A 25,951-nucleotide genomic window follows, 5' to 3' on the forward strand; every position below is an offset into this window, starting at 1 on the left:
ACACGCGCATGCATCGCGAATCGCCGTGTTAATGATGAAGAGCGAGGCGGGAGAGGGAGGGGAGACGGCGGAAAGAGACAACGCGTTTATTTATTCTTTGGAGGGGGGATCTATTAATCTCTTAAAAAGCACGTAGCGATTAGCGGTACAAACTTGTAACTCGTTCTGACAACGGTCTACGAACTCGAGCCGGCACTCCTAAGCACACCACCACCACCACCACCAATGCGAAACAGTTCCTTGCAAAAGTTTTCCGTTTCAAAGTTCTACACGTATTCGGGCGCGTTAATTGAAAGTTGAGAAATGCCGTGTAAAATATTTATTTATATAGCAGAATTTTTTAAATAGAAAATGCACACGCGGAGAAACCCAAGCCGCTAGCCGACGAAGTCAAAATACGACCGTGACGGCTATGTGTTCTTAAAGTAAAAACTGCTAATGCGCTGCCAAAGTTCGATGTATTAAAGTTAATTAAAATGTGCAACTGCGGCGAAAAAAAAATATACGCCGTTATATTGTTATAAGCGCGCTTTTAATTTTTGCTAATAAAGTTGTGTCTCCCAACAAATCAATTTCATCTTTAACAAGCTGCTTATACAACAGAAAAATTCAAACTGCAACGTTAAATTAATATTTCCAAGTCATTTCCGTTCGTATGACGGTAACGAGCAAACAAAGGAAGATTATCGATCGTTTAAAATTTGAGCCAATCGCTTTACAATTTCGTAGGTGGATCGCAAGCGGGAAATGCCAAATACATTCTCGGATTCAGCATTCGATATCGTAATCCATAAACGGTAATTCAATTATCATCTGTAAACTCCCAAGACTCGCCGGCAGAAATTCGTTCGCTTTACCGGAGCTTACACCGGCGCGCGATGTTGTTTGCGGAATGAGCTCCTAAATGTTAATTAATCTCTATTTTCGCGTATATCGAATAACACCGAGGCTCGTCCTCCATTTTAATGTTAAATGTTGAACGCGCTAATGTCGAATTTACCTGGCGACTAGGTTGGAATTTTCGATTTGTTGCATGTAATAAAATTACAATCATTGACGCGCGGGCCCGCGCGCAATTCCGCCGGCCCGGCGTTAAAACGGGCGCGTTATAAAAACGCGCGACGGCAATACCGCGAGTTAATCAGAGGAATTACACGTATAAATCGTTGCGATAGTTTGTAGATTGCTTTTTTATTAATTCACCCGGCCGCCGGTATCGCGGACTGTGATTGGATAAATGGCTCGGTTCGCCATGGAGGAGGCGCCGGCGTGTTTTTCATCAACTTTGTTGAAAAACCCGGCTTTTGAATAAAAGTCGGTTAGAGCCCATTGTGGGGACAGAGCGATCTCAATATGGATGAGTATATCGGTACATAACGCTTTGTGCCTTTACCTGGCGATAATTTGTAGCCCGCTGCCGCGGCGATATATATATATCTCTCTCTCTCACCGCGGATATATCTATACGCATCAATTTTAACTTTTAAATATGTAGGGTCAATCGGGATAATTGTGACGGTGCAGCTGCACCGGACTGCCCGCTACATTTTCCACCCGCGGAATTAATAGTCGTCATAAAGTAAGAAATATCGTCGAAAATATCAAATGGAATAGTCGTTCGGAAACGTGAACGCCAGTTAATTTAATACGCGCTATATAATATTCGGTGATAAAATGATCGCGAAACGAAAAAGGAAAAAAAAAAGGAGTTGTCGAGGATCCTCACTCGCGTTGTCCAAGAGATCGAAAGGCATACCCAGTCGACCGGTTGGTAGATCGGGCGACGTGGGCGACGTTCGAGAATAAGAGGGGGGGGGGGGGTGGGCGCACAAAGGGTCCCTCTGTCGAGGAGGCTTGGGGAAAACCGGAAAATGTGCGCACAATCGCGCAATCGACCGAGTTGTCCTGCGACTAGGTTTCGGAAATCGGATTTTCACAGAATTACGCGGGACGGCGGGCTGCCTTCGGATCGGCTAACTCGATAAACACGGTATTAACTACGGACTCCCCATTTCACTCCCGTCCCGAGAAAGAACTCCGAGGAGCGGCGAGAGTTTTTGCGGTGGCCTCGATAATTGCTCGATTGCAATGTCGGGAGCGAGAGCGAGAGAGAGAGAGAGAGAGAGAGAGCACCAAGAAGCAGGAAGGGATTTGGAAAGCGGGGCCGGTTACGCAAGAACGAACAAACGAACGGCAGAGAATTGACCTCGCGTTATCGGCCGTAGTGATATTTGCATTCCACTTGTAGTTGCGTACGCGCGCGCGTTTTGTTACCCAAAGCGAAAGCTTTCATCCTCCCCCCCCCCGCCCCCCTTCCTCTCGCCCGGAGACTTATCTCCGTATATCCGTATCCTTCGATGCTCTCTTATCCGAGCTGAGCGCGATACAGGAGAGAAGAGAGATGTCCCAGTTTCTCAAAGTAGATATTATTTAAATTTCAAGCGGATACCATTTAAATTTGAAAACGGAGCTTGGAATGCTGTTTACCGAGGGGGGAAACGCAACAGCGGACCTTACAAACGGCACATAAATCTATCGTTAACTATAAATCTGCAGCGTCGTAAATTGTCATCTTACCGTGACACATCTTCTCCAAATGAATTAAATATCTCCCTGTGCGAAATAACTTTCTCTGAAAATGGCAATTGTTGCACCGGCACGGAAAAGCCCGCGCTCTCGCACTCTCTTTCTCTCTCTCTCTCTCTCTCTCTCTCTCTCTCTCTCTCTCTCTCTCTCTCTCTCTCTCTGCTTTCTTTTTTCAATGTATCTCTCACAATCGATCTAAGATCCCCATCGCGGAAGTATTTCTGTTCTGGAAATTCCACGTTGATAATAATAATCAACCTAGTCCCTACCAGCCGGGCAAACTGATGTGTGCATACATCTATATATATATATATCGGCTGACCGATAAGGATCGCTCCCGATAAGTAAATCGGCGGGCGAGTATTGCGTTCAATTAATGTAAGGCACTAACGAGCCTCGGGACGTCAAATAAATATCGACGTGGCCGTTAAGCCGCGCGCGTGCTGCCATTTTTATTTATGCCCGATCGCGATCGGGCGGATATGAAAATTTATTTCGCCGGCCGCGCGCGCGCGCGGGGCAGAAAACGCTTTTAATGCCGGCCGACCCCATTAGAAAGTTTAATGGCAGAATGCGTAAAGTTTTATTTCCGCGGGAGGGAGGGAGAAAGGAGAGGGGAGGGGGGAGAAAAAAAGAATCGACGCACGCGAGAAATTTAATACTCGCGGCCCGACGACCGGGAGCGTTTCGATCGCGAAGGAATCGCGCGGCGCGGTCTCGCCGGCGTAAACGTTTATTTGCCGCTCCTACATCTTTGATGAGGTTGCGCCCTACTAAAAGTCGTATCCGTCGTAGAGAGGGAGGGGGGGGGGGGTGTGATATAAAAGGCGCGCGCGGGCCGTGTAATAATTTAACACGCCGTTGGCGAATCCGAGTCTTCGTGGAAAGTCTGACGTTTAAATAGATCATCCTTTACTCACGGCGATAATGCATCGCCGCGCGATTTATTCGACCGGAAGCATAAAAGCACGAGGCGGAGGATATCGATGAGACTGCCTTATCGCGTGTGTGTGTCTTGTAACGTGTCGGATTACGATCGTCTTCCGACGTCGGATCTCCGCGCGAGTTCGTTACGTGGAGTCGATTGCGGGCAAGAACCTCTCCTCGCATTCGTTAAACTATTTTTTTTTTTTTTTTTTTTTTTAGTTATTATTTATACTAAATTAATTATTGACCGTCCAATTTTTTTAGATAAAACTTTCCTCCCCGGCTCGGATTAATTTAAGATCGAGTGTACTTGTACTTGGGAAGGGAAATTTCAAGGTCTTATAGATTTTGTAAAGTTCAATATCGAGACATATATTTGATGACATAAATATAACATTGTGCTAATGGGAAAAGGGTTAAAATTAAACTAGATTTAAAGTTCTAGATGACAGTGTGCATCACAGCGAATCGGTTTAGCCATTGTGCTAACTTGCAGTTTTTATTAAGCAACATATTTGAGGAAAGCATGTATTTTCCGATCCTTTTAAAAGTAATTAATTTAATTAAAAATTTATTTTTTTAATAAACAAGTTCGAAAAACGTTTCATAAAATTATAATGCAAATTAACGCGAGGAAAAAGTAAATGTAAAAGATTGATTTCAAAGTCGAGAAGAAAACAAATTTGTAATTTCTAGACTCGTTAGCATCTGAATGTTACGTATTATCTTTATAATATTCAGTTTTACATCTTAATATCGAGTTTCCGCGAGATTCAGATCTGAATCTTCCCTCGTAAGCCAGGGGACTTTAAAGCGAACGCGGCTGCATTTTTTCCAGGCAAGAACCGCGGCTCAATATATTCGCTTTAAAATAAAGGCGGGGAATATTCTTTAAAAAAAAAAAAATTAAAAAAAACTCATAGGTTTGAATCACGGGTTCGTATCGGCTTTCTCTGTCTCGCGGCGAAGATAAGTGCGGCGCGATAACGCATCGCGATTTGCGTGCACCACGCCGAGTCGAGAGTAGCCGGTGCACTTGACGTATAAAGGCAAACGTGCTCTTCCGATAGTCCGATCTAATGCACTCCACGTGTCCGACGATCTTCCCTCTCTCTTTCTCTCTCTCTCTTCCTCTCTTCTTCTCTCTTTCTCCCCGCTGCCCCCCTTCATCCGCTAACTTACGCTTCCTGTTTTATCTCAGCTCACGTAACGCCATTGATTGCGCCGCGAACGTGATCTCGGGTGCAAGGATTTCGGGAGATCGTAGGACAGGTTCGCGAATGATAAGTAGATTTCCGAGTAAACACTCGCGAGATTCGAAAAAGATGATTCCGAGCTCGCTTCAGCGTGACGTAACTTTGATAACTGTCTCGGGACCATTTCTCTCTGACTTTACCTGTATAGCACCTACGCTAAATCTGCAGTATTAAAAAAAAAAAAGAAATGAAAGTACGTGTCCTTTCGACTGACGCAGGGAAAGTATAAGAGATTAATTATTATAATTTATTTTTAAAATAGCAATTAATATTATTATAAGATATTAAGAATTTTTTGTCGCATAAAATGGATTTGTATGGAATCGGATGATGGAAATTTTTGTAACCGCCAATTGTATCAAGAAAGATTATAGAATGCCAATCTCCTTGACGATAACAAAGGAAAATATTTCAGAGGTTATCGCACTTGATTTCGTCATCCTCGCCTTTGGTATGACTGCAAATCATTCCAAATTCACGAAATATTTTCACTTTAAGCAGGAAATACCGATTGCGCAGTCGATTCGGACAATGTTGGAATAAACACGGGAATTGATTAATTAGTTAGTGTAGACCAGATAAGGCGACCAGCCAGACGAAAATACGTTCATTAATAAAGATATAAACGCGCGCAGGGGTAATCTTTAATGCGTATGCATCGTATCGTATTCTAGATCTATCTTAAGAAATTAGTGTAAATATTTTTAGACACACTTATCTCGACAGCAATTATTTTCAGCGTTAGTTTTGCAAATAAATAGCTTGCTCGTGCCGAAATCTCGGATCCGATAAGAGTACCCGAAATCCAGAAAATATGTTTATTGCAATTTTAAACTGCACACAATCCCGCAAAGTTGTCGTAACTGGCTCTTTAAATAATATGATTTAATTGCGATAATGCAGTTAATGTCGCACGAAAAAGATATAAGGTATTTTCCGTTGGGATTTAGATTGCGAAAAATTATTGCCGATTCCTTTTACCCAATTTCACGGATGTTTTCGAATCCAAGAATCGATCGCGCGTTCCTTTGGCGTCCGCTCGAATTTTTAATAAAAAATACAGGGTGGTACGGGAATCTCTCTCCGTGGTCAAAGGGCGGCCGAGAGTGCGCCGCGTACGCGCGGGCATCTGCACACGCGGCTTACGTGTTGTACGCGAATGAACGGTAAAAATCATATCCATATAACCGAGAGGGTGGAAGTCGCCCCCTCTCTCACCCGGTATTGGTTATATTTAAATGGGTTTAATGCCCGAACCGTACCCTCGATTGCTTGCCGACCACCCTCGCGGATAGCCGTCCTTCCTCTCTTTTCTTCTCTATCTCCGCTCTTCACTCTTCACGTTCCCTCGTCCCTTTCTCCCTCATTGCCACCCCGGGTGGAGCACACTCACCCGTCGCCGCCTCAATCCGCGTCGCCTCCGACGCGAATCCCCCCGCGTTTCGAAGGTTAAAGCACGCTGTAGATAAAAAGCAAGTGTGTCGAGTGAGACAAGGAGCGCGCGTACGCTGGCGGGGATGTAAGAGAGGGTGCGACGGCGGGTGGTGTGACGGGAGGGGTGAATCGGGAGGTGAATGACAGAAAAGGAAAGAGAAGCTCTCGAGAGCCCGGTGTCATTTCCATTTCTTCTTCCTTCTCTTCCTTCCTTCCTCCTCCATCACGTTCTTCACCACACCCCCCCTCCCCCACGGTTTCTTCCATCCGGTTTCGCTCTCGACAATTAGGTGTATTTCGACTCACCCTCGACATTGTTTTCGCGGCATCTCGAGTGGAGCTTTTCGCTCGAGATTTCTTCCGCGCGGCGACGAGACGGCTTATTCTCCTCCAGTGCCCTTTTCCGTCGCCCTTCCGCGATCGCGATGTTACGAAACCAGCGCGAATACGATCGAGAATTCAACTCGTTTCGTACGTGCCTTTTTACATTATCAGAATAAATTGAACGGATCAGTAAAACTGAGCGAAATAATAAAATACGAGCGCGCGATAAAAAATATGATTGAATTTCTAACAATGAAAAATTAATATGAAGGAAATTATGAAGGAAAAGTTCCCTGTAAATTTCTAGGTGGAATTAAACCATAGATATTTATCTTTGTCTTAATCGAATTTTTATGGAATCTGAGCGATAAAACGACTTTGAGGTTAAACTTTTTTTTTAGACGGTAAATTATGAAAAATGTTATTTAATTAATTTTTATATTACATCTGTAACATGTCAATTGATCGCGCGTTAAATTTCGCGAGCGAGAAAGTAGTAACATTCGAGAAGAAAATTACTGATCGTATCTTAATATTTAATATTTTTATTTAATGTGAGCAGTAATATATGTATAATGTACAAGTATGATGTAAAAGAGAAATGAGTAATGTAAACAAAAATTTAACAGATTATATCATGTTTTGCGTATACTAATTTAAAATAAAATCATAACTGATGTTTCATTTTTGACCAATTTATGTAGCTAATAATAACGATATAATAATCATGCAATTTTGTACTAAATTTTTATATTTTTGTTAAAGAGTAGAATGTTTTATATTCAGTGCATTTGCAAATATTATAAAAATTAAATCGATATTTTTTATATAAAATCTGTCAAGTTTCTTAAATCATCACAAATTTTATTACCATAAATTATTAATGTAAGACTGAATTGATATGAAAATATTAATTACAAAAATAAGTTTAAATTAGTTACATCTGACGTTTTAACACTTTCATTATTGTTGTTTACTATATATTAAATGTTTTAAATAAATTATTGATAAAAGAAATATTGGTTGACAATTCTTTACGTTTTAAATTATTTAAATTCATAAATTTGATACATTTGAAAGCTTGAAACTTATCATTGAAATTATTCTATTTAGGCCATTTTTGCAGCATATTGCCAAAAAGGTTTATAATAATATATATTAAATTAAATTGTTATTGGGAAGTTAAATATTTATAATAATAGAGACATTTGAAACATCAGATTACAATTTCCAACATTTATTTGCGCCCAAATAAGATGAAAAATAAAATTTAAAAAATTCAAGCGGCAACTATTATTCCTACATTTTGTTATAATCTCGTTTGAATCTCAATTTTAAGTCTTGTATCGCGAGATAATGTTGCGCACGAGGTGTTAAAAAATGACGATTAGCGTTACGTCGTTTCTCGCGTCGTTGAGGGTCGATTTAATGTGCGGATCCAAAGTGAAACTTTTGACGCCGATCTCACGATATAATGCATATGAATTTGCAACGCGCAGCATCGTGCGCGAGCGCGCGCGCGCGCGAACGTATCTCTATAAATCGCTTTTTACGGCGCGTCTACGAAGTGACATAAAAATTTTTCGCTCGGCGGACGAGCGCGTTTACCGAACGGCCATCTTTCGCACGTCCGCCGATTAAATAAACATGATCGCAGGCGTCACCATCGAGAGGAGATTCGCGCGGGATCGTGGCTAAAACTCGCCGCTCATCTCGAGAGCAAAGGATTGAAATGGAAAAAAACCCGGGCTCGCCGGGCGGGCGATGCTTGTCGACGCAACAAAAGGGATAGAATAAAGGGTTTTGAGAGGAGAGGGGCGGCAAGGGGGGGAGGGGCTGGAAGCCCGAACCAAATCGGCGGAGCGATCTGCCGCTAATCCGGGCTCGGCAAAACGGTATCGCATTTTTGCGCCGTTTTGCGGCTCTGGCAAAAGGGCGGAAAAAAATCGGTGCTCGCGGGAAAAAATCGGGCACAGGCACAGGGCGGAAAAATCGAGCGAGCGGCGGGGGGATAGGTGGAAAGCCGCGATCGGACGGTGACAAAAATTGTATGTAGCGCCGGGGCGACAATAATTGAAACGGCGCGTAACACCGTCCGAATCCTCGAAACCCATTTTATATTTTAATCGCACCCCGATAGGCTCGTCGCGAGCCGCTCCCCCGTGTTTCGCGATACTCTTCTACGGACGGTTCCCTCCTCCTCTTTTTTTTGCCCCACCACCTCGCCGATTCTGGATCCGCGATTTTTGTTGCGATCGCGTCTACATGCGCGCGAGCAGATAACGCGGGTGACGTCCGACCGATGATCGAGAACCATCGCGCCCGGGAAAGGGATTACGTCGACATTTGTTTGGGTTAAGAGGGGGAGGGGTAGGGGTAAAAGAGCAGATTAGATGCGACATTTCACCGTTCGATGCAACTCTGTGATCGACACGATCTAAATTTGTAGTCATCTGTTCACTTTGTTTTTTTTTTTACTGGCTTTTGTTGATTTAAAAAAAAAATTATTATTTTATCGCCGATAACGTGTATTCATCTTTATGTTGCGAAATAATACTTGAGTTACATGACGGTAGAGTCAAGATAAACGCTGACCTATTTTAATTGAATCGTGATTTTCCATAATTTATTTAAAAGAAAAATCTATTAACATATACACGTTGGAACAAAAAGTCAAGTATACATATTAATACAATTTATAAATGCAAAAATAGTGCCTTTTCACGGGAAGCGCCTTGGTTGTCGTTTGATACACACACCTGCACGAAATAAATAATTATGAAAAATCAGATTTTTCAGTATGCGACTGCATTATGATATTTTCAGGACGTTAATATTAATAAAGTAATATTTGGACATTTGAAAATTTAGGGAAAAAAATATGGAATTACGAGATGCTTTCATTAAGGTGACGATATATATTGTAATAATGCATTCCGCGTTTATCGCGCCGGCGAAAGCATCGAGAAATACGTTCGGAAATGAAATTTTGCCCGTTTATATTAAGATTTATATGACATGTATTTCTAGATGGGCAAGATTATTTTTTGCAGATCGTATATGATAAATTGATATTAAGAGAAGTGTACAAGCTTGCGTGAGAGGCACATATAGAAAACCGCTATAAAATCGCATGATTTATATGCGCGGGACCCCCGGGTTACAGGTCTATGGTGAAAAATTCTATAAATGTGACGTACGTGTATTTTTGCCGGAATTTCTGCGCGGGCAATTTTTAAAGTCTCGCATTTAGAAGGAGATCCCGTCCCTCGGTCAAAATCGCGCGGCTCTTTTTCTCACAGCATACCCTCACAGCGCTCCATCGATTCACGTACACGGCGGAAATGTCATCCCCCGCGGATTTTTTTTTCCCTCGCAATCCCCGCGCGTGCACGCATATATATACTATAATGTCCATGCGGCGCGATTAGATTATTCAGGAGTTTTAATAGCCGCACTTAACGATTTATCGTCATATCAATCTGCGGTAACGAGCGGCCCGCTCTTGCGCGGCCGACAATAAATATTTACGCGTTTCCACGTTCCATTATCTTTTATTATTTCAGTATGAAATTATCCCCGATACTTTGTTGCGGGGCGCGCCGCCGTGCCTATCGTTTAATCGCATATTTAACGCGTGTCGGCCAAACTGCTGACACTATAATGTTGTCGGCGCAGCGCGTCGACCCTTCCCCCCCTCCCCTACCACTACCACCACCTTCCCTCCCGCCCGCGACTGGTTAACCGTTTAATCAACAAATTCCTCGCACTTTCTGTTCCAGGTGAGTAACACGACTTTACTACCAGGACGGCGACAATCGACGGCGCTCCATGCGAGCGCGATCGGCCGGCGATTATCCGGCGTAATCGCCGAAGGCGATCGCACCCGTCTCCTGTCTGTGTGTGTTTGTGGAAAAACTTTTCCGTAAGTCCGACTGACTCGAATTAATGCTCATTACGGACACGCGAGGCACGTCGCGGTCGCAACGGTACTCGCACGCGATAAGATCGAATCGAATGACGAATGAAAGCGACGTTATATATATATATATATGTATGTATAATGCACACTTCGCGCGCGATCCGCGAGCGAAGAGAAAAGGAGAACGCTACTTGTTGTTAAAGCAAGATTTTTCCCACCGCCGGATCGGATAACATTTATCGCACGATTTATTTATTAACTCGCAATTTATTTTATATTTCTCTTTACAGCTTTTAATTTCTCTATATAAATTATAAATGTACGGGATAAAATATATACGTATACACTCTCGACCGGGTATAAAGTAACGTGATTTTTTTTTTTTTTTTTTTTTTTTTTTCAAAATTCATTCCGTGAAAATTGTCAGTTCTCTCATTTGAATGATATACAGGGGCGGGGCATCGTGGCGCTTTTTAACAGCATTCGATCTGGTAAGCGAGCGTTTCCAATCGAAACTGTTAGATTTCCATATATTTCACAAAGCACTACATCACCTTGCATTGCGACACGAAGATAAATGCCTATACACTGGAAGGCCTTTATAAATCTCAGGCATTCAAGAGGTTTCCGTGCGACGATTAATATTAATATTAAATACCTGCGTTACAAAACCGCTAATAAAAAAAACGTCGTGTAACAAACTGCCGAGTCGCATATCGGGAACGCAAAAGTGTCAAAGATCGATGCCCACGTGCTATCGCCGAGAGAACAATTACGCCCATCCGACTTGATATCTCGGCGAGCAACTTTAACGACGAGAGACAACAAAGGTGACTAGGCCAGGAGGGTCGGGAGAGGGGGAGGGGGGAAGGGGAAGGTGAGCCCGCGCGCAGAGGGGGTACGGACATTAAAGGAGATTTCACGGTGCAGATTAAAATTTATCATAATCGTAAAGGCCCGCGGGGGCGAGCGGGACCAGGGGTGGGAGAGGGAGAGCGGAGGCGACGCCGCGCTCGGCGTTATTTACGATTTTTAATATGCAAAGCCGTCATCCCTCCTCCTCCTTCACCCCCGCCCGCCCGCCGCTCTCCACGCCGCGTCTTTTTGCCGAGCGCGAGCGCGTCCGAGTATGAATAAACATTAAATTCCTCGTTACTCCTTTTAATAACTTTTTATACTTCATATTTTATTAATGCCAAGACATTCCGATCGGGCCCGCTACGGCCGCGGCGCGGCGGGTTGCGCAACGTGATTTGCGTTTCAATAACGTCTCTATGTACGCGCTAGCTTTTCTTGCTTCTTTTGTTTCTCCCCCTTCCCCCCTTCCCTCTCTCTCTTTCTCTTTCTCTTTCTCCGTCGTTCTTTATATCTTTCGTTCCATTTCTCGGTCTCGTTCTCTTACGCTCCCTCCCTTCATTTTTTTCCTCCCTCTCCCTCCCTTCCTCTCGCGAAAACGACCACCGCAGCGGCCCGACGTCGCGAGGACGCCGAGAGAAAATCCGCGTGTCTCTCCGCGGCGCGTGCGATGCAGTAAAACTTTTATGTATTTATTATCGGACGATAACAAATGACGTCCCCGCTGGAGTTATGTCACTCTCGTATATATCTTGCGATGGAGATGCCGATAGCTCGGCCGGCGCCGCCGAGAGCGGTCGCGGATGTGTCTCTTCGTCGAGCTGAACTCCTTCTTGAAATCTTAACCCTTAAGGCTCAATCGTGGACATGCCGCTTTTTCCATCCGCGGAAGTTCCTCTCACGAAAGATAATTGTGTCTAATTTTATTTTTCTCCAAATAAATTGCAGACATTTGTTCTAGAAAGATGTTTATGAATTTTTTGGCACGTTTTGAACCACTTTAAATACATGAATAAGATAATAGATTAATAGAGGATGAACATAGATATTCATAATTAGTCCAAACACTTTTTTTTTTGCATTGCAAGAGTTAATTCACACGTACAGTTCTCTTTCTCTTTCTCTTTCGCTTTTTATTTCCGAAGAAACGATTAAATGTAGATTAATAAAATATTTTGTTCGTGATGTTAGATTTGAATATAAAAAATTTAGCAAAAAAAAAAAAAAATCAAAATTGAAAGGGATTTACGTTCCTACTTTCTTCTTCAATGATTACATTGCAAAATGCTACAATTAAAACTATTACTATTGAGCTTACAGAACGTTTTTATTCTTTCTCTTTTTAAATAAATTGGAGCTTGTGATATTAAAGAGATTTAATTATAGTGCTGAAAATTCGAAAACCATCGTATTTATTTCTTACTTTAGTCTTTCATTCGTAAAGGACGAAAATTCCAATTACGTTGATAAATGTATCTTTAAGGTTTGACGGTGGATCGCGGAGCAGTCGTACTGTACACTAAAGTGATTTTAAATAGCGGGAAAGACGGGGGATTAAGAAGCGTCCCACATCGTTTGTAAAGCGACGCGCGCTCATTCCCGGGGTTAAAACGCGTCCATAAATGAGAAGAGATGCCTGACTACCGGTGGTATCTGGTCAACCACCGTGGGCCGCCCACCCTCCACTCGAGGGAGAAGGAGGGAGACGGCGAGAGAGGGAAATAGAGAAAGGGCATAAGCGGGATAACTATATCGAGCCCTGCACGCTAGCTGGATTTTAATCGAAGCGCAACGTATAAAGTTGCTGAAAATCAGATTATCTCTCATCGTGTTCCTCCAGCTCGTGCCGCATCCTTTCCAGCTCTCCCCCCTCCCCTCCTCCCCCCGTACTTCCCGAATCTCCGCGTTTTTCGCGTCGACCCATCACTGCGAACTATTATTTTTTTATACTAGGTTTTTTATCGCGAATTTTTATCGATCTCTACATTTCGGGCGCATTTGGATTTTGTTACTTGGATGGACCGGAAGAAAAATTATACATGTGCGAAAGAAGAGGCAAAGTTACACAAAAGATACATTTTGAACTAATACTTATGTGCGAAATGATCGTATCCGTTTTTTTTATCGAGCAGTATTTTTTTTTTACCGGTCTCTTTAATGAAGCTTGACACGTCAACGATGTCGCGCTTTGTTTTGCAGAATAAATTAGCGTTAATCTTGGCAACGAAACTTGATAACTTTCCAGAAATATGTATCTGGAAAATTTATCTCCTGGGAATCGAAAATTGTTTTAGATAGGACAGTTTTACAATCGCTAATACGAAAGAATATCTTTGCTTTAGCGATCGAGGGCGTGAAAAAAAAATATAGTTTATCCGAGAACGTCTTTCCGTATTTATTATATGTCGGAGAACAAATCTGAAGAAGTCTGAAAAGGATCACGGATATCGGTTATTTTTCGCATCTCTTGCCGTTATTGAATTGTATACGCGATGTTCTCCAAAGTCTCGAGCGAGAGAGCTGAGACACGCGACATGCACTTAAGAATTTATCCGCCGCGGGGGAAAAGCTGCTAGTAAATAGCGCGCGATTCCCGCCGTGTGCCGATAACCCTTTGTCGGAAGGGTGAATCGCGTGGAAAAATGCGCACGCGGTGACGGGAAGATTTACTAATGATTTTTTACGCGCGTGATCACAAAGTGCGAACCGACACGCGGCGCGGCGGCCGTTCGCCGGGGAAATAACACACGCGCGTTTCGTGCGTACGTGCGTGCGTGCGCGCAAACACACACAGAGAGAGAAAGAGAGAGAGAGAGAGAGAGAGGGAAGCGGAGAAAGGCGCGAGGTATAGCGAGAGAGGAGTACGTGATACACGTGAACGCGCTCTTAACCGATGCAATAATGTCGCCTCCCCCTCCCTCTCCCCCCGCGTGCGCTCGCGCGCGAGAAAGGAGAGGAGAAAAAAAAGGACAGAAAATAATTCCCTCGCTTACACGGCGTCGTAGAAATTTCGCGTGCTCGCCCGGCGTTTTCCACGGGATTTTTCTCCACGATGGCACACTCACCGCGCATCCCGGGCGGCCGGCGATTAACCCTTCAAACCCGTATCAACAGTTAACAGGGTTAAGTGAGAAACAAAAAGCCGAACGTACTTCGAAGAGTTCGAAGTTGGTTTACGGCATAATGGAAAGATCCACGGTTACGTGTACACCAAGAGATTTGTACACTGAGAAAAAAAATTGCTAGATACAAATTAATATTTCTTGGAATAGTGCTGATAACATATTCTGAAAATCAATAATATTTATCTCAAACAAGTAATATTTTCTAAATTATAGAAAACTAGTACTTGTTTTAAATAAATATTATTGATTTTCTATAAAATAATGTTATTAGCACTATTCCAAGAAATATTTATTTGAATCTAGTATTTTTTTTCTCAGTGTAGGAATATATATATATTGGATATGATCTCGAGATTATATGTATAGTTAAATGACCCGTCTTATATAATAAAGCAATTTTGCTTTGATGTTTTTTTTTTTTTCAATAAGACTGGCTCGGTAGGTTCTTGAATTATGCGTGTCAATTATTACTCTTGATGTATAATTATTGACTATGGAAAAATTGTTTGCCGCTTAGCGAGCTTGTACTTCAAAGAATTTGACGTAAGAGAGAGAGATAACATGAATTTAGCAATTACAATATCCGCACACGCGCGGTTCGACACGTCGAACCGCACGGGGGAATAGTTTTAACGCGATTAAGACTCGAACAAAGCACTCGAGCATTCTATTTTTTTTTTAGGAAGAGAAAAAAAAAGAGGAACCTGGTAACATGATCTATTGCCATAATGAGCGTACATTACAGGATCAATTTGCAGTAATCATAAAAAGTAGCGCGGCCGGTTCTTATGCGCGCATATTAATTATCAGTCTTGACCCACGAGTCCAGAAGATCCGATGTTAGATTAATGAGTAAGAGATAGACGAGAGATTGAGATTCGCGCGCGATGAAATCCGAACGTTCGATCGCGTGGAGATTTTGAGTTCGTTTGCACACAGACACACACACACACACATACAAATGTACACAGAGAGAGAAGGATTTCTTTAAATTTAATAAACCGTTTTGTTCGACTATTGCAAAGCATGTATTTCTTTGTTTCTAATAAATTTTATTAAACCTGAAGAAATATATGCGTATAAAATTTATTAAAACCAAGGAGATATATGCTTTGAAACAGTCGAACGAAACTGTTTATTAAATCTCAAGAAATCTTTCTCTCCGTGTAGTTTTCTAATTTATTAAAACTAGCAAAAGGTAAAGTTAAATCGAGGTTAAAGATAAGTGGGAAAAGGCGCATCGGATGCGCGCGCTCGCCAAAATTTCGGGGGCCTACGGTTGCCGTCGCAATTGCCGGCGCCCAGATCAGTCGCCCGGAGCGACGTAAACGTTGAATTATCCGCGGCAAGTCAACGAACTTATTCTTCTCGGTGTCCTCGTTTTTCGCGTCGCGAGCCGGCAGCGCGCGTGCCGTGATTCTTCGCGGATATTTCAGGCTCCGCTCGAGCTGCACGTTTAATGAACCGCGAATCGCGAAACTCGCGAAATATCAAGCGACCTTTCCTTGTCACTAAACACGCGGTCGAGATTAACTCGCCATTAAATGATTCAACGGCAACGGAATAGGCGAAATAGTCTATCCTTGTAAACGTGCGTATCCTTAACGTATGCGCTCGATTCCCCGAATTTTGCGGGCCGGGAGTCGGAAGTGCTGACGAGACGTAAAAAAAAAAAAATGAATTTCTGTTCCCTCAGCGAGATTCTCCGAATTCCTCTTATATTTTGTCAGCAATTTTCCGACGGCTTAGTTTTTATTTTACTGGAACCACTACTGTGTGTGTGTGTGTGTGTGTGTGTGTGTGTGTGTGTGAACTCCTCGATTACATTAATTTCGCGTGTCCCCTCGAGTCTCAAACTCCACCGTCCTTTAATCCAACTTTCGTCTCGCCTGATCTCTTTGTAAATCGCCAATGAACGTTTGGATTTTATTATACAAGCATTGCCGGAAAACTAGCCGTTTCCTTTCATCTATTATGTGTAACAAAATTACGTTACACGTATATAAAATCCGCTTTGACATTATAAGCTGGTTTGCATTAGAGTTTCAAGTTATTCACGCAGGTGTTGGGTTTCTCTATCAATATATATATACTATATATATATATATATATATATATATATATATTTGAGCTGTCATGTTGCACCTATGGGTGCGGCTCTATAAACGTAACGATTTCCTTTTTCGGATTTCCTTTCTCGGAGCCCGAGGAGGAAGCGGGCAACAAGAGTACTTGTTCTACTTGTCCCTGGCTCGAAATAAATTTCTGCTCGACGAATGACGAGATCTTTCTGAGCACCTCCGTCTCTAGGAGCGGACGGGACGAGCCGTCAGGGCTTTTGAAATATTTTGCATTCGACTCGATAATTTTTCGGCGCGTGATCTCGTTGAAGGAAACTGCAAGGACGACCTGATTTCTTTCGCGATTCATCCATTCGACTTATTTACGCGCGCGTTAAAAATTAACACGACGCTCCGACGGGTGTAATTTGTTACGTATAGCATACGAATATACCACGTCTTGCACATAATGTACCTAAATAATGAATTTACGATGCATTTAAATTTAATGATGCGATATAAGTGCAATGCAGTAGGTAAAATAAATGGCGAGGCGTGCGATTATTTTTTTTTTCTTTTTTTTTTTTTTTTAATAAAACTTGCGAATTACAGTGTGCGAAGATACAACGGCGAGAAGGTACTTTGCGCACGCATCCGATAATTATTCAAGGAGATAAAACCGAAATGCAGGCTGTTTGCGCGCCGAAAATCCGGCGCTCGCTCGCCGGTGATTTCTTTCGTGTCGGAGGAAAGAAAAGAGCGGCAGAGAGGGAGGAGTAGAGGAGGGCAGGGAGCGGGAGCGCATTATAAATAGTATTATTTTTAATAACGCCTCGAGATGAAGCGAGAAAGAGAGAAGAGAGAAAGAGCGAGAGCGAAGAGAGTGAGAGAGAGAGAGAGAGAGAGAGAGGGAGGGCTGGAGGGGGGATGGAGGGGGAGAAGCGGAGGCCTGCTTGCCATTACGTTACGCGGTAAATAATAAACGTTTATAAGGCCTTGGAAGTTATTATACAATATATACGTTCGTATACGCCCGATGCCATTACGGGTATCGTATATTATTAATGCAGCGGCGCTCAACCGAGCCCGCGCCCGTAGATTATCCTTGAGCCTCCGCTCGCTCGCTCGCTCGCTCGCTCGCGTCGCATTTTTCCTTTTCTCGAGCTTCCCACCTACGAGCGCCGTTAGCTCGCTCGTTCGCTCGCTCGCTCGCTCGCTCGCGAGAGCGGAGCGAGACGAGACGACGCATCCTCGGCATTGAACTACATACGTCGTATGTAACGCAGCCTCCCGCGCCCGCCGTTCTCCTCCCCGCCACTCTCCTCCGCTCCGCGATAAAAACGATCGGTTAGGGAAAGGCGACCCGGCCGTTCATCTCACGGCGCGCCGTTCGGACTCTTAAACCGTCAACAGTTGTCTCAAGGGAGCTATTGTTAAAGCCCGACGTACGTAACGCCGCGGTGGGAGCCCTCGAACGGGTGCGACGTCGAGGAAAGTATGAAGCATCGGCGGGGAAAAAAAAGAGAGAGAGAGAGAGAGAGAGAGAGAGAAAGAGCCGGTGGCTCCCGTGTGTTTTCCCACTGTTTGAACTTTGTCGTGGCTGTCGGTTTTAAGCCACGATCGTCCGATCTATTCAGTGACGGTCTCGCCTTTACGTGCTGCTCGATCATCCTCGATCTTGCAAATCTCCGCGGCGCGGTGACGTCGTGTGATTACCGTATGACATCCACTGGCCGGACGTATGTGTGCGTGCGTGAACGCGCGGCGACGTTGTGTGCAATAATGTTCGCAGACACGACACTGCCACCACTACTACGCGAACATAAACTCGACGACGTCGCACGGTGGATCGAATAATGTAAATTTCTGGACGTAACGTCGAAAAGTGTTTCTTTTTTTATCTTCAACATTTTATTGTTGAAAATATTTCAGCGGAACGTTCGTGCTTTTCTGCATTGCCCTAAGAAAAGGGAAATGCTTAAACGTTTATTTGTTATAAGTTTATTTCGCTAAGGTAAATCTTTATTTGAACGCGGCGAGAAATAATGTTTTATTTCTAGTAAATAAACCTATTAATAAAAAAGGATGATACATGTTTCACGGAATTTACATTTTTTTTTATCAATAAATATCGAAGGAAACGTCACAAGTAACATTTGTTTTTGAATATTTCGATTTTTTTTTCTCCCGGCGTAGAATTAATATTACATGAAACAGATAAATAATTAAAATTCATTAAAGTAGACCGCAAGCTTTTTGTTGATTTAATCGAGAGGCACTGTTTGATTTATTTACAAGATACTTATGTAAATGTATATATAATATCTTGCAAATTATATTATCAGATTAGTATTAATATATATCATACTTTTCTTAAGTTTAATATGCACATTTTATATGTTATTTTTCTCAGTTGAAAGTTTTATTCAATAATTATAACATTTAAAATACAAGATATTCAAGGCCAATGAAGGTAGCAGCGCAGTTACTAAAGTGCAAAGGAAATAATCTTATTCAAGAATATAGTTTAAATTACAACGGACGTTTCGACCCGTTTGGAGTCAATCCTCGGCGTAACATGAATAATATAATTACGTGACTCTCTAGGTTTTCATGTTGTGGAGTTGTATTATAATATTTAATAAATCATTTTCTAAAAAACGCGATAAATTTATTTGCATATCATGAAACGAGATGTTTTATTTAAATAAACACCTTCATTTCTTACAGTCGGCATTTGAAACTAATGACAAAAAAAAAAAACACTCGTTTTCGTCGCTTCTGACATACGTATACTCCAGTTAGTTATCCTAGAAATTTGAAGAAAAATTATTATCATATTATATCGAAATCTATATAAAAGTATTATATAAATGAAGTAGACACACACGACGATGAGAGCGATAAAAATGTTTCCACTGTTATACCACCGAAATATACTTAACATTTCGCACCAGCGTGCGTGTCGAGGCATGTGTCGCGCGAGGCAAAACGGCGGGAACACGAAATTCGTTGCACAGCGAAGATGATTATAATCAATGACGCGACTTAGAATGGAAAATATCCATCAAGGTGAGTCGGGCGTGAAACGACATTCAGCGCTTGCTCGCAGTCAGCCCGTACGTACGTACGTACGGCTGTGCCGATGTAATTATCATGTAATAGCGTAATTTCACTATGGCGGATAATTAACCGTTTGAAAATAATACCGCGGAACGCACACAACGCAACCTCGCGCCGAATCCTTTCGTCGGTTATCGGCGCGGACTGCAACATAACCACCCGCCGCCATGCTCGAGCTCGGGTTTCTAATACGTATCATTATTTTCCTTCCTTTTTCGCAATCGCGCCAGCGCGCCGCGTAAGATTTTAAGATATTTCTGTTCCAATATTCCGATTCGCGTTTAAAATCAGAACCCTTGATATCTTCAGAGTATATAATTATTGCAAATTCTTGTTTATAATAAATTTTACGCAACAATTTCACTTATTATATAGCTTTATCGAGTAATTATTAAAATTATTGCAACGACAAGTATGGATAATCAACAAGAAACGTGCAAGCGTAGAATTACATTTAAAAATATTGCCATATTATGTAAATTCTGAAGAAAACAAATACGACTGCAACGCGATGTAATAAAAAAAAAAAAAGTTGATTCCGCAAGTTTTCGTAACTTGTAAATTGTAACGTAAACTGCATTAAAGAATCTTTAGATACAAGTTTGAAAGCCTTCTGGGAAATATCTGGAAATGTAGTAAATATTAGATATCACAGTAACATTAAGATATAATAAAAGAACTAATATAAATAAGCTTTATATATGTTTGTATATACATAACGAATAATATGAAAGTTTTTGTTTACTTTCTAGTGCTTTATATTATTTATATATAAAACAGTATAGCCGTTACAATATTTAAACAACGTGAAATATAACAGAATACGTGGATGTAACATATTTTCCGACGAAAAACATTACAATGCGATAATATATTAACGTTTTGCATTTATGTCGTTCGCCTAACAATTAAATTACATTAATCGCTCGAAACGCTGTATTTAATTTTTTTTTCAATTTAAACAGCTACAGTCGATCGATTTAAAATGTAATCCTCGATAAGATCTTCCTGAGATTTTTACACCGGCTCGCAGCAGTTAATTCCGAGGAGCCTCGCGAAAAGTAGCGGCACAGCCGCCTCCGTAGAGTAGCGACAAATCCCGGCGTGCGAAGTTCGGAGATCCGCAAAGTGAAGTTGCACGTGATCCATCACGTGGAGATAAGGGCTGTAAAAATAACGGTCGATCGCGAGCGCGGATTGACATTTAGAAAAGTTCCTCCGGTTGATTCGGGGGGGGGGGGGGTTTAAAGGAATCGCACGGGGACTCGAGAGACTCGAGATCTAAAGAGGAGAGAGCTGCACAGCTGATTCATCGAAGCTTCCCCGGGGCGAAGAGGGGAGGGAAAATCGCGACGACGACGACGACGACGACGACGGACTTCGCCCGACTTCGACGAGACGTTGCACCGACGGCGACAGTAACATTTTGGTACAGAATACTCGCGGTACTGCGCCAGTCTAATTGCGCAGTTATTTCGTTAAGATAAGGTCGCGACGATTTCATGGCCGCGCGCGCTCGTCTCGTCTCTTCGTCCCGTCGTTTTACGACGCTCTTGCGCTCTCTTCTCCCTCTCGCGCGCGCTGGGCGAGAAGATTAGGCGAATTATTATTATTTTAATCTGCGCGCAGAATATCACAGTCATGGTCCGATAGCGCAACCTAACTTTCGTATCAATATTTATTGTAAACGATAAGATTAAACGGGCGGGGGAATTTGTTATTACTTGTTTGGCTCGTTATTTATATTGTTACGTCACGCGCCGAGCCGAGCCGAGCCGAGCGGAACTTTGCTCTAGCCGTAGCCGCTCCGCTTAGTACGTGCTACATAAAGCGCAGGGGTTCTCATTCCCGGCCGTCGCCGTTCGTCGCTGCGGGCGGGCAACATCCTCGCCGATCGTTATCGCCAAAGATCATCGGACGGATAAAGTCGCCGGCGAAACGAGCGTCGATTATTCGCGGCTCTTCGCGGCTGAAGATCGCCTCTTTAGCGCGCACGTGATTCCGTATTGATCTCTTCTTCGCCTCTCTTTCCCCCTTTCTCTTCTTCTTTCCTTCGCCTACCGATCTGTATTAATCGATAAGTATAAACGTTGGACTTTGTAAACATTAATATCATTATTATTGAATATGTACGAGCACTATTTTTTTTTTCTCTTATGTTTACGCGAGATAATGAACGACGGAATTTTCTCGACAAAATTGGAATCTTTCCTTTTCTGTTAAGCATTTAAGCGAAATCGTAAATTATTTATTATACCGGAAGAACTTGAAAGAATTCAATTGATTGAAGTACACCGAGAGAAAAATGTCCAAGTATTGAGAATCAAAGATTTCTTGTGACGTTTTCTTCGATATTTGTTTGTTGTAAAAAAATTTATTTGTAAAAACAAAATATACATTTCGGTAAAATATTCTGTGACATATACTTCTAAAATATATTCCTGTAAAATATACCTTATTTAAAGAGATAACATCCGGTGGGCGTAAAAATAAATCATTTATTTACTAGAAATAAAACATTTTATTCGGCCTATTTAAATAAACCATTTATTAGAGAAAAATAATTAAAATGTTTTTTATGGGAAATGTTGTATATTTTACTTAAAAAATTTTATTCCTAAGAAATAAATTAATAAGAAAAATGAGATGCATTTCCTAGAAATATATATTTCGTTTTCGCAAATAAATTTTTTTATAACAAATAAATATCGAAGAAGACGTTATAAGAAATATTTGGCTCGCAAAATCTTCACGTTTCTCCAAACTGCAAAACGTTCTTGGCTGACAATTAACAGGGTTCGACTGATAACGAAAAGCGAACCTATAACAATTAACAATGCGATTCCCTTTACGTATTTATCACTTCCTTGAGACAACACGACGCATTACATGGTTGTTTTTCTTTTTTTAATCACTTTTGACGTTCCTCCCGTGCGCGGCTGATTAATCGTTTGACTCCGCGGGTTCCGGAAATCACTGGAATCAGTGGAGAGCCGCGGCCGGCACATTTTTCTTATTACGAGAATAAAAGTATTGCGCAAGAAAATGGCCGAGTGCTCATGATATGACCATAAAACATCGAACCGTACGGCATTATTAATAAACCATATAGTGGTTTATTGCGGTAACTATAGCCGAGTCGCGCTGTAACATGCGCTCGCGCACACACAAACACGCGCGCGTACACACGACGACGGAGCGGACGTGCACACGCCCACACACGTTACCGAGCGCACACGCACGTATGTACGTATACATGCGCATGGACGTTCTTTCGTGCCGTTGTAGCTCGTTGGATCGTGTTCTACGGTCTCGGGTGTCGACAAAGCCGGTCAATCAAGTTCAATTCTAATTAAAGATCGCCTGTCAACGCGCGGCGATCGAAGCTGCCGTGGATGATAATTTTCCGGAAAGGCCGCGACTGAGGGGAAAAAAAGGAGGGGGAATCGATACACCTTCTTCCCTCTTTTCTCCAGTTTTTTCCACCCTCCACCTTTTCCCAATTTTAAGGTATAGTCGCACCGTCAAACGAAAGTTCTGAAATAAATTCCAGTTTTTGATATAATTAGCAATTGTTTTCTTTAAAAAGTGGAAAAGGGAAAATTAAATTAAATATAGATTGTTAAACATTGACGCATATGAGACGCAGATTCTCACAAATCTTTCAGTTTATCTTTCTTTAAATTATGTATATCTGAGATAAAAACTTTCCAATATATTTAAACGGTTTAGAAAGTAGATGTTAAAAAAAAAAATTGCCAATTACTTTGATTTCCAAAATTTAATCCAATTCGTTAGACCTGGAAGTTTTCACTGCTACAATATTATATTTCGACTGTTATAACAATGCAAGATATGTTTATACAAATTTTTTCTTGATATTGCTACGTTTTTTACACTCATATTGCATATAAAAAAAAAAGATAAAATTAAAGCGGAGCCCTTTTGGGCACCCGTGAAAAATCCGGTCCTACATGATAGAAATACTTTAATTGCACAGAAATCAATTTTTTTTCCTCCGGCGCGCATACCTCGAAAGATCCCGATAAATTATTAGACGGTGCAACCTGTTATATACTCCTATTTTTAAATTACATATCTATTTCTTACATCTTCCTGCCCTACTTGTAGCGTCCCAGATTTATGTCGGGGATTCTTTCGACTTTGGTTACGCGTAATCGATTTTATTATCTGAATTATTAAATATTTTGACAATCGAGCCCCCGCGCGAGTCAGGTTTCGATTAAAATAAAATACGAATGTACTCACCGACGAGGTGATATTTCATTACGTGTACACCCGAAGGTTTCCGCGCCGCTTATTTCGCCGTTTCTGACAATTTAATTTTCGCGCACCGCGTTTATTATTCAAAACTCACTAATGTCTCGATGTACGGGCGACGTTATATAAATGCTAATGAAACGTATACCGCTGTACAATTGTATTATATTAATGCCGCGGAGACAACGCAATCAATATCGTTCACTTGAGAACAAAATAGAACAGATATCTCGTATCGGGGAGTGTACGTACGGCATCCACTTTCCCGCTCGCGATCGTCAAAGTAAGCAGCTTGTCGCTCGTTTTCTCGCGCGCGCTTCAAGGAATTGATATAAACCGCTAATATAATCACTAATAATTGTATTTTTCCGTCTGTCTCTCTCTCTCTCTCTCTCTCTCTTTTTCTCTTTCCCTTCCTCCTTTTCGCCGTCGTCGCGCTCTCTGCCCTCGCCTTACCGCCGCCGTCGCCGTCGTCTAGCAACGTGCAACTACATCTGGCAGATTAGAAAAAAGCCTCGACCTGACCGAGCGGTAACGCGGAGCTTATCGATCGATAATAATTTAATGATAGTTATTCCCGACCGGGCTGTTATTTCTCTCGTCGGGGCGCGCCCCGGCCGACGAAGGAGTATTTTTGTTTCGTTTCTCTTCGGTCGCCGCGCGCCGGGCCGGGGCTGGAAAGTCGATTCGTCACGAGGCATAGAAAATACGCTACTTCATTCTTTTGCCATAGTAACTCAGCGGCAGGCTCTCGCGATCTCTCGCGGTCTCCCTCTCGCTGTCTCCCTCTCGCTCGCGCGATTCCGCAAAGCGCGGGGGAGATCGAGGAGCGCGGCGAATAGATACCGTATACGGAGAAAAGAGGGAGAAAAAGAAGAGAGAGAGAGAGAGAGAAAGAGAGACAGACGGACAGATGGACGCAGAGGAAAGGAGAGAAAAGAGAAGAAACGCTAACGTTTTCAGCTACACGTACGTGTAGAAACCTCGCGCGCGCACACACGAGTACGCAGCAGCAGCAGCAGCAGCAGCAGCAGCGCACGGGTACTTATGTATAGAATTAAATATACGATACATTATTCATTTTAAGTTCTTTCTCCTTGCTTGCCCGGAGATTGTATGCATTATACGTACGCGCACATGGAAGTCTGCCGACTATCTCTATACCGACGCGGCGCGCTCGCGAACGAACGAGCGAGCGAGCGAAGGCTGATCGGGGCGGGCGGGCGGGCGAGCGAGCGAGCGAGCGAGCGAGCAGTTATAACTTTTTATTTTAAAGATGGCAGGGGCTCATTTGCAATTCTATGCCGGACGTCGATATGCCTGATTTATCGTAACTATACTTATACCGACCCCGTACGCTTCTGCCACAATTTATATCCGGAATATAGACGTATACGCGTCCGGCTGTATTCTCCGTGTGCGCGTATACAGGGTGTCCTGGCGATCTGAGAACCGGGGAGTCCCCCGCGTTGGAAGGAAAGATGACGGCTGTTACAAGGCAACCGGTAGCAGTCGCGAACGATCCAGAATTCGACTTTGTCGGTTCAGAGAATTTTTTTTTGGGGGGGGGGGGAGAAAAATATTAAAGCGATTGAGATGTAACTTTAATGAAAATATTTAATAATTTTTGTAGATTATTCAATGGTTAAAATAACGATCAAAATAATTTTTTAAGAAGAGAGAGAGAGAGAGAGACAAATTTTTAAAATTTTTAATTATTAATATTAATTCGCGATGCGATGCAAGTCGATACACACGAACTTACATTAATTGAGAAAATTCTTTGTTTTTGTGATTCACGTTAATCAGTGGCTCTCGATTACTTCCGCAGAGGGGATCTACAAGCCCCAATTTAACGCCACCTGCACATCATCCATCTACTGGCTAGTCTGCGCGATAATAAAAAATTATAATCTTAAAAAATTGATGAATATTTCTACAGAAATTGCTCCTTAATTGCTTCAACACTTTCCCCCTAAAAAATTCTTGAACACGATTTCTTTTTCCGGAACCAACAAGATGCAATGTGTGCTTAATCTTGGAGCGCTACTCATATTT

At 42.3% G+C, this 25,951-nt stretch overlaps 1 protein-coding gene across 4 annotated transcripts in view; it reads left to right on the forward strand.

Annotated features, from left to right (window-relative positions):
- LOC105836176 (protein bric-a-brac 2) overlaps window positions 1-25,951 on the forward strand; it is a 456,038-nt gene that overhangs the window by 213,862 nt on the left and 216,225 nt on the right. Inside the window, exon 2 of one of the 4 annotated variants that reach the window (XM_036286212.1) lies at window positions 10,310-14,097. The exons of the other annotated variants lie outside the window; for them this stretch is intronic. Within the exon in view, the coding sequence (XP_036142105.1) occupies window positions 10,310-10,456 (147 nt within the window). The 3' untranslated portion in view covers window positions 10,457-14,097. Of the gene's footprint in view, window positions 1-10,309; window positions 14,098-25,951 lie in introns of those variants that run through there. 4 annotated transcript variants of the gene reach the window in all.

Source organism: Monomorium pharaonis, chromosome 1 (genome assembly GCF_013373865.1).
Source record: "Monomorium pharaonis isolate MP-MQ-018 chromosome 1, ASM1337386v2, whole genome shotgun sequence".
Classification (NCBI taxonomy): domain Eukaryota; kingdom Metazoa; phylum Arthropoda; class Insecta; order Hymenoptera; family Formicidae; genus Monomorium; species Monomorium pharaonis.